At 39.0% G+C, this 16,543-nt stretch overlaps 1 protein-coding gene across 5 annotated transcripts in view; it reads right to left on the reverse strand.

Moving 5' to 3' along the window:
• Positions 1-3,359: 3,359 nt before the first annotated feature.
• Positions 3,360-16,543, reverse strand: part of SIPA1L1 (signal induced proliferation associated 1 like 1) — a 198,319-nt gene continuing 185,135 nt past the window's right edge. For 4 of the 5 annotated variants that reach the window (XM_059473875.1, XM_059473873.1, XM_059473874.1 and 1 more), the window contains 7 exons: positions 13,577-13,816; positions 12,327-12,492; positions 10,327-10,570; positions 7,368-7,514; positions 5,087-5,201; positions 4,518-4,599; positions 3,360-3,761 (listed from right to left, as the gene is read on the reverse strand). In XM_059473875.1, the coding sequence (XP_059329858.1) occupies positions 3,618-3,761; positions 4,518-4,599; positions 5,087-5,201; positions 7,368-7,514; positions 10,327-10,570; positions 12,327-12,492; positions 13,577-13,816 (1,138 nt within the window). In that variant the 3' untranslated portion in view covers positions 3,360-3,617. The remainder of the gene's footprint in view (positions 3,762-4,517; positions 4,600-5,086; positions 5,202-7,367; positions 7,515-10,326; positions 10,571-12,326; positions 12,493-13,576; positions 13,817-16,543) is intronic. The other variant, XM_059473876.1, reaches the window with a different exon arrangement.

The following is a 16,543-nucleotide window of genomic DNA, read 5'->3' on the forward strand; positions in this document are numbered from 1 at the left end:
GCATCTGTACAAGCCTCATCATCTCATTGCTCAACTTGCCTCCATTAGTAACTCCCTCAGCACAGCCCATATCTGCTCCAGTGGAGAATGGACAGTATCATCTCTCTTCCAAAGAATCCAGCTTTGGATGCCATACCAGCAGATAAACTGCAACCTCCTGTTCCCCTGCTGTCTTGCAGCAAAGCAAGTTGCTTATACAGGACTAACACCATGCTGAATTCTCTGCCAGGAGAGAGCTGACTGCCTAAAAAGAGGATTTGTTAGCTGTCAGCCCAAAGTAAGGCACTGAGAGATGAGAGAATTACATAAAGGTTTTAGAAGCAAACCAGTCAATCCTCCCAGGCTGTGCCTGGTTTATGGGGACCTTTCCCTCAAAGAAAGAACTGGGGAAAAGGCTCTCACACTACTTGTCCACTGAATTGGAACACACCTCCCACAGAAACAAGAAGCTATCATACAGTAACCACATTTTCAGATGAGTGAAACCTGAATGTTTCACCCCATCTCCTCTCCCTTAACCTCATAACAAGCTCCCCCAGGCCCCTTCCCACCAGCCTCTCCCCTCACAACCCCTGCTCCTGTGTGCCCCACAGCTCACTGCTAACCACACCCAGTTACCACCCTCTGGCCTGTCAGCCATGCCCAGCACCACTTTTGGGAAGAGTATTATCCATCATGCAGGCTGCAGCCCCTCTGTGGTGACATCCCCACACTCTGATTGGGGGATTTTGAAAGAAAGCAGATTGCTGCTGCTGTACCAGCCACATCCAGCAATCCAAAAATTTGTCACAGGGAAACAACATCTTTGCACTGGAACGTAAACAAGGAATAGTAAATTGTTTCCAAGACCATAAAACATGGGAGAAACAGGAAGGTTGTCCTTATTACCCACACTGCTCCCACATCCACCCACCTTCTGCTGAGGCCAGTCACTGCTCCAGCTGCAAGGAGATGCCTGCAAGTTGGATCCTGCCCTGGTCTAGCCTGACCTAGCGCTGTGTGTGGTGGAGTGTGGGAACTTCTAGCATGAATTCATTATGAATGTGGACAGGGAAACTCCTTGACCTGAAGGAAGCTTTCTCCAGTTCAGCTACCAGGATCCAATTACAAATAATAAGACAGCGTCTAGTTTTCTTTCCAAGATTCAACCTCAATTTTTCATCAGATGTTTCTATTTATTCTTGCTGCTTCACAGCTCTCTTGGTCCAGTAACTTCATGCTAGAAAGAGATGAATTTTCTTTCCCCACATGCCTTGTAGGGAATTATTCAGTGAACTGGAAGACACTTTGCTGCAGACTGACCTAGTTCCACATTTTTAAGCTGTGTGGAATGCTGATCCGGTGGGCCAAAACTACATCTGTTCAAAACACTTCCAAGGTCATCTCCCAGGTGAAAGATGGAGATCTGGAAAACAAAACAAACGGATAGTACAAGTAAAAAGACAAGGGATTAAGTGTTTTTTACTTACCAAGTAATGGCCTTCAAAGGGATAAAAATTAGGAATCTAATAGAGAATGGAACTCCTGTATCAATAAGTACTGAGAAAAGTGGTACATAAAAAAAACCAGGAAGAAATGGACACTCTGGAAAGTCTTAACAAATCCAACAAAATCCAAGAAAATGGTTTAGAAGAACCTTTAAAATGAGTTTTATTGTCAGAATTTTACAAGTAGCCTTCAGAGGCATCATACAAGAAGAACTCTGTTGCAAAACTCTAATAAATAGTCTGCCCCAAGTCCCAAAATATTTTTTGAAATAAAATAAAACCAAACTTAAAAATAAAAGAGAATAAAAGCAAGACTTCAGGATGCTCAGAGATGTTAGCAATATTTCCCATTTACAAATAATATCAGGCATTATATAAATCTCCTTCATACAAGTAATTAAAAAACCCAAGACATTCTAAACCTTTACAAAAGCACTCCAGAAATAGTTCCAAAGAGATCCATTTCCATGACAAAACATTAGAGAAGAACTCCATGGGGATTAGCATCACAAATGAAGTTTGAGGTTGAAGTGTAGTGTGTACTTGTGTGCAGCAAGATTAAATATCGTGAAAAAGGGATTTGAAGAGAGCATGGAAGTCTTTGACAAGACTGTGCCAGTGATTTTAATCTGTTTATTTGAGAATGTGATAAAAGGGGAGTGAGAGGATGCTCTCGAAATTAACCCCCAAATACACTGCACTTTATGGAAGGCAATATTTACTAAGGTAGTAACTAGATCCTCAGAAGGGAGTAGAAAAGGTTTCTCAGCACACTGCACAGTCCAATGCCTGTGCAGAATGTGGTGCTTAAAAGCTGTATTTTGACACCTAAAAGGTATTTTCTGTAGAGGTAACACGTTGTGGAAGTTAGCTGTTCCTTCAAAGAACAAGAAATCAACTTTGCTGGCATGAAGCAGTTTGGGAAATCTCGTGAGAGACAATTTCACTGGGGACTCAGGATTTCAGAGCTCCAATCCTGTCCCAGTACTTTGAAAAATACACTTCTCTAATTCCCCTTTACATATTCCTCTATCTTCCATAGTAAAGGATTTATAAGATCTCTCATGCAACAAAACACAACTTGAATAAACTTTTCTCAAATCTGCTGTGATTTCTCAAATCTCTCTATGATTTGACAAAGCAAGGGAAACAGAATGGGAGGGCAGGTACACAGTGATAGTTTGTGTGGTTTTCCATGGTAACATTTCAGGGGGGAGAAAAAAAAAAATCTTAATCTCTTTACAACTTCAGCTTAAGTCTCCTGCACATACGCAAGCACCAGACTCCCCTGGAAGGGCAGGGTGCTGTACTTAACTGAGCACTGTTGCTGGATTGCTGATGTCTCAGCCTGCCTGGTGTGGTATGCACTGCAGCATGCCTAGTTTTGCTGTTTGTAAAGGTACTTGCAGCCATTGTTTCCACAGGAAACAAAGGCCACCAGAAATGCTAATGCAATCGATGCGTGACTATATGCCTGACCCATGGCTCACCTCTCTAGTCTCTCTCTAAGCTGTGATGCTGGTTGTTCTGTACCATACACTACGGACACGCGCTCTCTGCAATGGATGGGAAGGTAGCACTAGTAACCAAGCGCAATTTGCTAAGGAGACACCTAAAACATTGCATTACATCCCCTTGTCTGTGGCATACTTCAGAAAACAATGTTAGAAGAGCAGTAAAGTAAACATTTCTTTCTAATTTTCTAGATGTCATAATATTTGCCAAAGCTGCAAGGAAAAGCAGATTATCTGAAACAGAGAGAAAGGAGTTAATGGAAACAGAGGCAGATGGAACAGCAAGCCTGATCCTGGCCTCCAAATCATTTTGTACATAACAGATAAAGAGACAATGTGCAAAAAATAGACATTCACATTTTAGCAGTTAAACTTTTATTTTTTTATTTTACCTTTTTAAAATTATTTACTTTGTTTTTTCTACAAAAGGCAGACATTGATTGTTGATCTGCAATTGTTCTGAGTGCGCGCAGAGATGCAAAAAAGGGTTATTGGAGGATGAAGAACAGGGAATTGCTCTGACTATACTTTCACATGTCATAATTAAGGTGGCATTAAAGCTTAAGTCCCAGTAATAATATTCATAACAGATAGTTTCCTTCCCCGTACACCGTTCTCAGTTCATATCAATTGTGTTGAAAACCCATTCGGTGAATTTCTTCAGCTTTTCAGTCGCATTCTGGGATTCCTCCTGTAACCTCAAGTTGTCTTCCCGCAAATGTTGCACTTCAGCCTGAAGGCTGGCCTTGTCCTCTTTTTCCTTAGGCCAAGGAAAAATAGAGATCTTAGTAGAAATTTCAGGTCATGCTTCCTATCTATCTAGAGCAGCAGGAATCTCTTAAGAGAGTGTAAGTCTCGTTCTTTCTAAGGATTTTATGTGCAGTAACACATGGGTTTACATCCAAGGGACATTAGTGATGTTTGCTTGCTCATGTTCTGATTGCATGAACAGGATTTCTTTGTATTAGATCCCAATACAGAAGCTGACTCCCTAGGTGGTCCAATAAAATTGGCCATGAGCTGTTCTGTATGTACAAGTGCTGATGGTTAACTAAGTAAAGGACAGGGAATCTTTCTGCAAACACTTTCCCAGCTAAGAGACTTCATCTCACTACTGCAGAGCCTTCTTGGACCAAGTAGGCATTAAAACAATACAGGAAGTTTCCACTGCAGAAATTACAGGTTTAGATAGCACTGCCAACTTTTCATCAGCAGGATACATTTTTATGGACTAACTTCAAGCCTTTTGCAGTGTTACCTGAATTGGGAGTGGAGGTACTGTGAATCACCCTCCTAATTTAAGCAGAGGAATCAAACGCCTACAAATTCAGACACCCCATCCCAGCCATGCATAATTAGAAGCCTGAGAAAAGTAGCAAAGAAATGTCTTTTTCTCATACCAGGATGAGACTGTCACAGGCTCAGGCATGGCAAAGCAGGATTACACAGTTATTAGCACCACCAAGCACCAACTAAATACATGTCATATAAATCCTTCTGTAGATGAAATGCTTACCTTCCTTAGATCTTCTTGCAGCATCTTCAGCAAACCTTCCAGTTGGTCCACTTTAGAGGCAAGAGTTGGAGGGGATTCTTTACTGTTGAAAGCAGGAAACAAGAACAGGTATCGATATGATTTACTGCCTTCACATGGGGTAGCTAGAAGCTTTGTCTATACCAAGTGCCTTTATGAAGGCATGCATTTGTGTGCACCAAGGGGTCACAAAATAAACATAATAAACAGTACATGGAACACATACAGCACATTAAACAACAGAGCAAATTTAACTCATGATTACTTGGGGTCATCCCATCACTTGACTTCTTTCTACTTGAAATCACTGTATATGCCTTGAATTAACCATTGCTTTGGATAGTTTCATGAACATCTCAGACAAGAAAAAACCTGCAAAAAGATTCAACTGGACTTATAATTCTTTTATTTTCACCTCCCAACTCCATCTTCATGAGAACTTCCGAAGAGTTACTGCATGAAGCCTGGAGATGGCTTCCAAATGAAGACATCCCTACTCTTTCCCTTGGTTTGTAGCTGGGAAAGCCTGCACATCTGGTGTATTTACTTACCCTGTATAAGGCTTTATCTGTGCAGTAAGCTGGTCCTCAGCCTGATCACTGCTGGAAGCAGCGCTCACAGGTCTGTGATTTTCATCAGCAGCAGCAAAGAATGAAGCTCGCTGAACTGAGAAGGCAAACATACAGAGAAAAACAATGGCAGCAGTAATGATTATTTGTTCATGCACAGCACAACAGCTACACTGCAGCACTTCAGCAATTTCAGTCTGTTTCAAGCAAGGTAAAGTGATGATATGTCATACCAATGTCCACTTGATGGAAGCAAACTGGCAGTGAAAGTGTTTGCACCAGGCTTGCCACTGTACTGGAGTCAGAAAGTATTGGCTCTGGCACAAGCAGCACTGTGCAGATCTTCCTGGGTATGACTGCATGACACCACCCAATAACTTAGCAACTCTATTTCACTTCTTTCACTCTATAAAGAATAGCTTTATCTTGAGGAAGGAAAAGCTCACTGTGTGCAATTTGACTCATGTAATTTTTCAGAACCTGAAATTTTTTTCTTATGTTTTATAAAACATTTTCAGATTGAAACATGAAACCTCTTTCCTGCCTTGTGTGTGTATTTCTTGTCCTGTAACTGTTCAAATGTTCTAACACATCTCTAAAACACTGTCACATGGTGTGACAGACAGCAGTATAAAAACTTTAGCTTAATAAATTAACCTCAGCAGCTGTTGGGCTCTCACTGGAAACAGAAGAGTATTGTCTTTTTCTCTTTGGTAAATTTTTATAGTACAGGTTGGTGTAGCTCAGGTATTCAGGCAGTTTTTCTTTCAGCTGGTACAGATACCACAATTTGTAATTTCAGGGGCTTGTGCTGAGGACACCAATCAATGGTGGAGAGGAGGTGTTCAGGATCACAAATCAGAATTTAGGTTCCTTGGTATGTGTCAATCCCTACTGGCACTTGTCAGAGACCAGAGACTGGGATACTGAGACCAAACAACCAAACACCAATGGAATTATATTGAGATCCTTCTCAAAGTCAAATTTGAATGTATTTTTATAGCAGTGATTTGAAGCTGACAGCTAACACATTACTCCAGCTTTTCTTCATCTGAGCTGTCAGTTTGTTATCTTGACCACAGTGACTGTGTTCACACTTCTGAAGAGAAACACGAGTGAGTCTGGGGCCTACCAAGTGAGGGATTCAGGTTAATGAGGACAGTCAAATAAATCACACCAAAAATGAGGGGATCCTTTAAAGAGAAACTGCCAACCAGAAAGAAATGTGTTAAAAACCTGAGTTTCACCCATATGTGGTGATGAAAAAAACATCACTACAAATTCATCTTCTCTTGAGGACCATGTCTTACATTGAATACTCTTTTCAAAACTGTACAGCTCAAATATGAGCCAAGCTGCTCCTACAACTCCTGTGACAACAGAGCAGAGGACACGAGTACTCTAAACACTCAGAGACACCCACTGTGCTAATGATATCTAAGGCTACTACCAGAGAACAGTCAAGAAATCAAATTACTTCAGACTTCTCCAACTGTGTTGAATAAGGTCTAAAAGATTCAAGATAAGTGAAAAAACACTTCCATGAAGGTGGGACAGCATTTATGCAGATACTAGGAATGGGCACTTCTGTTTCACACACTTAGATTTTTCCATTGGATTCTAGTAACATAAATTCTCTTTAGTCTAAACTGCATTTTAAGTTTTAATTTTAAGTTCAAATGTATCTAGACAGTTTACAGTTCTCTTCAGTTTACCAAGAGTCATGGAGATGGAAAATGCCATAGGATGAAACAACACTTGCATGTAAAACTACATCTTCAGGGTATGCAGAGGCAATGAAAACGTATTTTACAACAAGGCGTATTTCCCAAATTATCTTGTAGCAAACTGCAGCTGCACGAGACGTACTTCTCACTAGTGCAGTAAGCAAGCAATATTTAGTGTGCTTTTCTCCTACTATATGACTTTATTTTTGCACTTTTGTGCCTTTTCCCAGACCAGCTGCCTGCAACTGTTTTACATGAAATGAAAAGTGACCAGTTTCATGAAGATTTGGCCAAACCATACCACTGAGGAATTCCAGTATGAAGAAATGGTATCTGACTATTACATATGAAGTTTCAGGCTCTTGACACTTCAGTCAGTATTTTAAATGAGCTTAAGCTTCAGACTAAGAAGAAAACTAAGAACAAAAAAACTAAAAGTCAGGATTAAAATAAATCCAAACAAACACAAACCCCACAGTCCTTAACAAAGTGTGCACAAAGACCAGCTTCCTAAGTGTTGTATTGTGAAAACTTACCTTCAAAAGCTTTGGCAGCATCTACCAAGTTTGACCAGTCTAGATCAGAGGCAGAATCAGGCAATGGCATAAGACCAGGGTCTGGCATGGGCTGCCGTCTTTGCTCCTGGATATCTGTGAGGGAGCTGTCTGAGGCAGAAAACTCTCCTGGAGCAATGCAGAATAGATTATATACTCCATGAAAATACCTGAAAATTCCTAATATACTGAATACCCTGTTCTTAACTTTTCTGGCATAGCACTTTTCAAGATCAGCCAAAATTCAGAAGAATGTTTGACCAACTACAGTTCACCAGATACAGCCCTTCACAAAGCAGTTTGCTAAAGCCAGCACATTCACCTCCTTTCTAACTTGCCTTCATCTTTTCAGCTAAGTGCCCCAAAAAAAAACCCAAAACCAACCCAAAACTGTGAGATTTTTTCCTTCCTCTTTACCATCTTGTAAACCAATGGAGCCGAATTAAGCCTACCAAGGTGAATCAGAACAAGAAAACCCTTAAAATTACTTCCAGAGCATTGCCCATCTCTCAGCAGTTCAGTGAAACCTTCAGATCTTTACTAAAAAATAGCCACACCCACCTATAAGCTGTTACAGGGCTCTCTATGGAAAAAAGCATTGGCAAGCTTGAAAGAAGGATTCAAAATCCCTGTCATTTTTCCGCAAATTAAAACAACAGAAGTAAAGCACTTAGATTTTCACCACTAATTAGGGCAACACCAAACTTTCAACCAAGAATTATCTACTTTATTTCAGTTTACTGGCTGGACAACCAAAAAATGTGAAATGCCTGGTCACATGTGTAAGCTCAGAAGCAGCATCCTTTCTCATGCCCTCTGTCAAGATGTAAAGAAGTTTTGAAAACTTTGTAGGCAGTAGAGAGAGATGTAGGGGTGAGAAGATGGACTGGGCAATTGGGAGGAAGCTGCTGAGAAGACAAGGGAAAAGAGTCTGCTTGGATCATACAGAACAGAAAGACAGTGTGACAGGCAGGATACAATGCCAAAATGCCTGAGTTGTGCCGTTTAATTCCCCTTCCCCCCTTTTTTTTTTTGATAGCCTAATAACTATGTAACTTCAATAACTAAAATAATTCATAAGAACTTCAGCTAAATCATATTGCTGCCTGGGGAACAGTGACCAGAAAAGTTACACTGCATTCACTTCTTGGCTCAGAAATCATGATTTTTTTTTTGTGTCTGTGTGTATTTACTTTTTTTAAATGTAATTTTGTTACATTTTATTTTGTTACATTCAGTATTATTAACACTGAGGATTTTTGTCTTAGCTCTTGAAATAGTTATTTTGGAGGTTGTTAACATGAAAATATTTCTAATTAGTGAAAAGATACATGCAATTAGATAAAAACATAAGTATTTGAAAAGCTACTTGTTTTAAAAATGTTGGATTGTTAAGGCAGATGAACAAATGCGAGCATTTTTAGCTCAACATTTTTCCTCTAAAAAATGGATGTGCTCTAGAATCTTTGAATTTAAAGAATTTTGAGTAACTGGAAGCTAACAAATACTTATGGTACTAAATATCTAGTTTATTTAATCCTTTTCTCAGCAAAGTGTGTGTGGGAAGACAATTTGTGTGCCAATCAAATAGCTGGTCCTTTTATCATGCAGCCCCTACGTTTTATAGAAAATGGAAAATCTTATTTTGTTGACAGAGGTAGAAAGGTTATGAGCTAGGAGGAGTTATTAGTTTAGGGTGGAAGAGAACATGGTAACAAAAGAAGGTTTTGTAGTTTTCTATTTGGAAAATACAGCATTTAAATGAAAAGAGACAAAGTGCTGCTTTCCACTTGTACTCTGGTGGCATCATTAATCTTCTGCCCCCAAGTCCTCAGAAACCAAATCCTCCACCCAGCTGCAAGCATCACCAAGTCTACAAAGTTATTTTAGTGCATATAAAAAACAGAAATGAAAAGAGCTCAGTTTCCTAACTCTTATGCAAGAAACACGTTATACAGACACAACAGCTCAGGAAAATGTCAGGTTCAACACTGAAAACTGATGCCTGGTGATCACAGTCAGATGAAAAGAATTTAAAATAGATTTCTTCATCAGCCTTCACTGTCAAATGCATCCTGTGTAGCTAAATACAGAGTGTGCTTAGGGCCCACTAGAGTGAGTTGAATCTATTGATAGGCCTTGCATTTTCCTCTTGAAACATACTAAAACATGAATAAATCAGAGCAGATATGTATTTCTTCAGAAAACATTGCAGAATCCTACCCTGAGATCTACCTCTATTTCTGGAAAACACACTCAGTTACGAAGTACAGTGGGAACCTGTGAAAATTCCATTTCTCACTGTGACATTCACGTGCAGTGACACACAATCCATCAAATAATCAGACTGAGACTTTTCAGTAAACTAATGAAAGAAAGCTGAGTGTCTTCTTGACAGCACTTTACAAATAAGCTTTTCTGGTTAACTGTGTAACTAAAATAAGTAATTCATGTACGGGAATTCATTTAAAAACAATTGAACAGTTGGCACAATAAAAGCTGTATCTGGTATAGCTGTGTATCTAAATGTCCACCCACTTCTGTATCATTTTCCTAATCAAATTTTGTTCCTGGAATCCCACAGTAAGGAACTGACACCTGAAGTTCTCTCTGGTGGATAATCAAGCATAAATTATTTGTCCATTGGTCCAACTGATCTAGATGACTCTTGGAAGAAATGAGAGAAACTTGCAGCCAGTGAGGCAAATTTCTGTGCTCCCTCTACAAGGCAAATGCATGACCAGTCATGCCATCTTATACCCACTGAAGGGAGGGAAAAAAATTAAATTCCTGTCCCTTTTTTACATTTTCAGTCATGTGACTGGACTCTCCTCATCTGAGCAAAATAAAGATGGAACTACCAATTGCTGTAACAAACATTTCCCCCAAGATGATTCACAAAGGATTCCTCTGGAAGTCGAAAAATGGGAAATCCACTTACCATGTAGTGATTTCATTCCCAAAGTGTAGGATGGTCTCCGTAGGGGCAGTGACTTTGGGAGAGAAGGGTAGGTGCTGGTGAACAGAACATCATTTGGCATGGCTTGGTCCAGGAGCGAGGCCCGCGAGGTGAAGAAGTGCTCCCTTTGACCACTGTAAATACTCTCATCTGACAAAGTCCTTTGCAAGGCACGCCTTGTGGTAGGAGTGCTGGGAAAGGGAGACTGACAGGACAGAGTGTGTGACTATACATTCATAAACACAAATAAAAAGAAATGAGAAAAAAATAATCAATAAAGAAACTTGAAATAATTTTTAAAACTTTTTTTAAGTAAGAAAACAAGTGTTTACATAGCATCTTTTCAGAATGGACAAGAAAAAGAACTGAAGGAATTGGCTTTTAAGGAGGTTGTAAGTAGGTAACATATATAGGTTTTTTTTGCCTATTTCACATTCTTACTTTTAAATGCCCTTCAAACTTCTGGAGTGGAAATCTCAAGCAGCCATTGCTGACTTCAGAGCTGATATGTAGCAGAGAAATGGATACAGAAAGAGCCTGAATGCTGCACAAACCAGAGTTACACCGTTGCACAGGACTGGCTGCCCTACTGCAGCCCCAGCACCAGCAAATGCCAGCTAATTAGAAATCTCCTGTTAGCGAACAACAAGAATACCCACCACTGCTGTGGGTTTTCAGAAGTATTTGAATCAAAAGCACTCCCATGAATAAGAGAGCTTGTGTCTTAAATCCACCATCAGCCCACCTTCCTCCATGCTCCATACAGGAGAAAGCAGGGCTGGGGTAGCCAGGAGTTTTGCACTCTTAGGCCAGTACCAGAGAGCTGCTATCATGACCATTCCAACCAGCAGAGACTCTGATTTTCATGAAGCCTATAGCAACACAGCTGTCTCTAAAGCATAACATTTCTTTACTGTTTGGTTGAAATTCAGTCAAATTTTTTTTTGCTGTAAGACTTCTGTAAAATGAGATCTAATTCATACAGTGGGCAGAATTAAGTTGGTTTTAAAATGCCATTTTAGTTTTAAGATGCAATTTACTGGTGTGACAGAATGTTTTTAACTTGCTGAAATTTATCAAAAATGCAATCAGGAAATAAAGATCAGAGTAAGAACTGATTTGCTAACCCCACAGCAGAAAAACAGCAAACTTGGGAAGATATTTTGGAATGAGAACAATTCTCTTGCTCGAAACAATCAACAGGAGGTGTGTGCATCACTCATGTCCCAGTTCCCCTCAGAACTACCACAAGCCTAAGAAAATGTTATCTTGCCAATAACAAGTTTTTTTAATCTCTGGCCTCAAATGCACCATCTTAAATAATCTGTGCATGGAAGCCACACTTACAAACTTTAACAAGCCACTTCAGGTTTTCACTAGCAAAAAATGAAGTTACAGCTCTCTCTTCTGCATGGTTGCTGTGGAAACAATGTGGGCTCTGGATGACAAGCACTGGCTGTACATGAAGACTAGAAATCAAGATATTCCCTTCTGGATTATGGATTCTAAAAATCAATACATGCACTTACAAGTTATTCAATGTATTTTGAAACACATCAGGAAATGTTTCTAACTATTCTGCAAAAAAATAGGCTTAAGTTTAGGGATCATTTTTGGTAACAGGATTAGTGAGGTATAAAAGTGCTTGTTGCAAGGAATTTCAGTACTGTCAGTAAGCCACTGTCTAGTGATGCAATCAGAGAAGAACAGTTAAAATATGTAAGACAACACTACAGGATTTTCCATAACCCAGCAGTACTATTCTTTGCAATTTGGCATATTAGTCTCTTTAAATCAGCACACAAAGTTGTAATAATATTGCAGAGACTGTAGTAATGAAACTTTTCAACAAATTGGTTCTGAAGTAATCAGCTACAAAGAGATTATTTTCTGTCCATGATAAGAATTCACGGATTGCCTTGCATTTTATTTTCTTGCTATGGATGAGAACAGAAAATATCCTATCTCTCTCTTTAACATACCTTAAAATTCTTCTGGGATTCAGGTGTTGGGCTATCAAGATCTATCAACTTCTTCAGCTCCTCTTCAACAGTGGACTTGGACGCTCGCTTTGGGGACGCCCGCAGGTCTCTTGCCGATGCCCGCAGCCGAGGGTGCGCCATTTCATTGCCATCGCTCTGGTGACGTCTTAAATGAAATGGAACAGACACATTCAGGTCTCAAAGCCCTGGGGCAGGAGGTATGAATGAAACAAGAATTATAGCACCCTCAAAGTTTTTAAAAGAAAGTATTTAAGTAGAGGGCACAGAGGATGGAAGAAATTTCACTACTATAGCAGAGACTCACCTTAGTGGATACCTGTGGGAGCACTAAGCTTGTTTAAAAGCATCAACTAGCAATACAATTAAATAATTGAAAGGTTAATGTAATACATTTTCCCAATAAGGGACTGAATCCGTTAAAATAAAATATATTCTGTACAAACATAAAAACACGTGTCGTCAGTAAGCCCATAAGCAGCAAATCACCAAGTTTCTTTAATATTTCAACTGGCTTTTTATAATGTAATTATCACAAAGTTTCACCATTTCCTTTTGACAGTCAGCTCTTGGTATCATCCAGGGATACTGTGCCTGACTCAGTAACAGTCAAGAAGGTTTGAATAAATTACTTTGAAATAGGCTTTCTGAACTACTTGCTTTTTGAGTCATACTTAACAATATTTTCACCAGTAAGTTGTTTCTCAATTTCTCTTTCAAAAGAGATGCTTGCATATTGTAAAGCTGAGATACCTTGGCTTGCTTTAAGTTTTAAGCCAGTTAGACTGGATACTGGCAGCAATTTAACAAGGCAACATGGAATGCCAGTGTTAATACACAACATGCATGGTACTACTACATGGATGAGAGGTTTAAGTAAAACTCAGGCTCTACAATAAGACGATTTTTAATATTTGCTCAAATAGAATTTTGAGTCACCTTTAAGTAGTCCCGAGAAAAGATAAGCTTTAATAGGACTGAAATCCATAGAGCTTTCTAGAAATTATAAAACCCCCAACTTTTACAAGTTAACAGGGAATGAGATTAGCCAACTATCAAATACTTAAACCATACTCCAAGAAGACTAGATTAGAGATTAAGTTCTACAGAATATGAACCATTGTATTGAACAGTCTTGAGTTCTTCTCTACAGAGAGCTGTCACAGACCAAAATGTTTCTTTTACAATTAAAGCAAATGATCAAACAAGAAAAAAAAAAAAACCAGTCTTACTTTCTTGAATCCATAAAACCCACTGAGTTTATTGTCCCTTCTGGCTTTTTCCATCCGATCAGATACTTGCTAGTAGCACCCTGGCGAGGGTAGAAAGTCCTAGGACCAGATGAGGAGGAAGAGGAGGAGGAGAAAGAAGGTGCAAGCTGGGGAGAAGTAGCAGAATGAAGCTCTTCTTTAGGTGAGCTTCTGGCACTGGTGAAAACAACAGGGCTGGCAGAGTGTCGTGAGCTCATGGTACTAGGAGAAGAACATAAAGACAAAAATTGCCCTCAAATCTCTGTATACAGGCCTTGTTTAATTGATTTTAGAGCAGAACTCTGGGCACAAGATGTTATTCTTATCAACAGCAGATAGAGTAGCAAAACCAGTTTGCTCTTCTTAAGGGCCTTCCACCAACATGTCATTAAAAACACCTCACACAGTAATGGAAAAATTTTGCAAGCAACCTCTGAGAATACAATACAACCATCCTTCACAATATGGGAAACTGGCATTAGGCAGTTTAAAAGTAATACATGAAATTTTAGTTGAATTAGCAAAAAAGAACTGAAGTCCAAATTCTTGCTGGAATTCCTGGCTTAAAAAAAAAAACATATTTTGAGGGAATTTAAGCAGCAAGAAACATCTCCTTAAAACGCCAAAACAAACTAAAGAAGAAGCCAATACAGCTCTCAAAATAGGGCTTCCTGAATTTCACCTGAAAATCATTTATTAAGCATTTGCAAGAAAAAAAAACCAAGCTTAAATTGTGAAGTTAGAGCAGGTCTCTAACATATATTACCATTTGTCAAGACAGAAAATAGAGCTGGGAAGACCAACTGCAATTTGTTGGGAGGAGGAGAGGGACTTCAGATGGAAGATACTCTTTAGTTATGTTGATGCTCAAATCTGATGGAACTTGTTTCCTATCAGGAGTGCTAGGCCTTGGACAATATTTACTATAACAATCTTAAGAGGTCAGTCATCTATAAGCACAATAACAGGAAATCATTGTGTACAGCTTTAATACTGAAATAGCATTACATATCTGGAGACCAGTTTTCTACCAGGTCTCTACAACACTTAGCCACACTTTCATCCCTGGATCCAAAAGTGCAGTGAAGGAACTTGAACCAGATGGCCCCATGGTAAAGAACAGTTTCTGACTGAGAAATAAAAATTAGCTGGAAGGCTAAATAAAGTCACTCAATAATCTCTTCTACCTCTGCATTGCAGGAAATTCTTCATCAATCTTTTCATAACTTAATAAAACAATGCATTTTCACATCTATCCCTCTTACTGAAACAGAAAAAAAGAACTTAAGGTTAAATTTAATGTTGCCACCTGGGAAAATAATACCACCTACATTTAGTCTTAAGCAGTCAGTTACCTAATCTATGCCACTTGTCTGGCTCCTGCTCCAGTAGTCAATGAAGCAATATCCCAAGGAGGTGGTTCTGCTTGTCTTAAATTAGAGATCTCAGATATGCAGAGTGAATTAATGGTTTGGAGTTTCTTCTCTCCCTTCACTGACAACAGATGGAGTCAAAAGAATCACCCTGAAATCTGTTTCATTTTCATGTGGCTCAAGTTAAGCACCACGATTCCCAGCACTGAAGTGCTGTGGGCTTGATGAACAGTCTGGGTGCACTGTAGCCCAGGGGCATCACATCAGGGGCAAGATTCACCCTCTCCATTTGCATACAAATTAAATTACAATAATACAGATTTTGTATTAAAGAATTATATTTCTTCCTTTCCTCCATCTCTACATGTGAAAGGCCTATACAAAAGACAGCAGACTAAGAAACACGGGAAGATATTTTCCTGTCCATCAATCCCATATATTTGGTGCTGCACAGCACAATCTTCATATTTGTAACAGATATAAGCAAGAATAATTTATAGCAAGAAAGTAGAGAAAATTAAGAGCTAGGGGAATAGGCAGTAAATATTTCTTTATTCCCCCTTTGTCTCTTCCAATACTGAAAAAAATTTCCTACGCATGCTGAGCAAACCAGCATATCTGTAAGGTATCACTACCACAGCATAAACTGCCATTTTTACCCTCTCCTAAATACACTCAAGAAGTAGAAAAGTCTGCTTCAGTGTAGGGAAAAAGGAGAAAGGAATCTCTGTCCACATTTCAGAATTCTTCAACCCATCAAGTATTTCTCAAGGAAGTGCTAGTTGTGACATATAATTTGTTAATAAAAACCAGTAAAAATAAATATTCAGCTCCTGGATAGACTATTGGTGTTGATCCTTAATGTTACTGGGGAAAGAAGGCAACAATGATGTTAATTATGCTCGACAAAAAATTTATGTAAGATGCATATATATGTATAATATTTTATTATATAACATACTATAAATACACATTGTGCATTTTAGGTCTTATTATTTGAATATTTATTATAATATACATAATATAATAGGCACCAAGAGCAGCCTGGTAAATGCTAGAAAAATTAGCATGCAATTTAAAATACTGTTTTCTTTAAGGGGCATTGCATATTTTGAGGTGTGGTTTTTACGATATAGTATTTTTGGGAGGATATTCTGCTTCAGGACTATGCACAGAATTGTGAATATGACTGAAGTTTTTCACTCTAGCAGTAAACACAGGCAGGCCAAGAGGATACTGACAGGTATAGAGACCTGTCAATTGTTAAATGAGAGCATATTTGGAGAGCAAAAGGCTTTGGACATACTCTACAAAAACTAAATCAGAGCTCGAGCACTATAGGAAGTGTGATGGGAAGTTATTAGAATATTTAACACCAGGAAGCATGCAGAGAATTCATCACACTGCAACAGATGCCTAGACCAGCTTAGTTTTATCTGGAAGAGATTGAGTCCTCTTTCTCAGGACACAGAGATGGTCACTATTGGCCCCTTATCTCCCACTTCAATTATTGAGACACCAAGGACTGAATTACAAAAAACATTCAAATACTACATGACTGTCTGCAATAATTTCA

Source organism: Ammospiza nelsoni, chromosome 6, assembly GCF_027579445.1.
Source record: "Ammospiza nelsoni isolate bAmmNel1 chromosome 6, bAmmNel1.pri, whole genome shotgun sequence".
In the NCBI taxonomy this organism is placed as follows: domain Eukaryota; kingdom Metazoa; phylum Chordata; class Aves; order Passeriformes; family Passerellidae; genus Ammospiza; species Ammospiza nelsoni.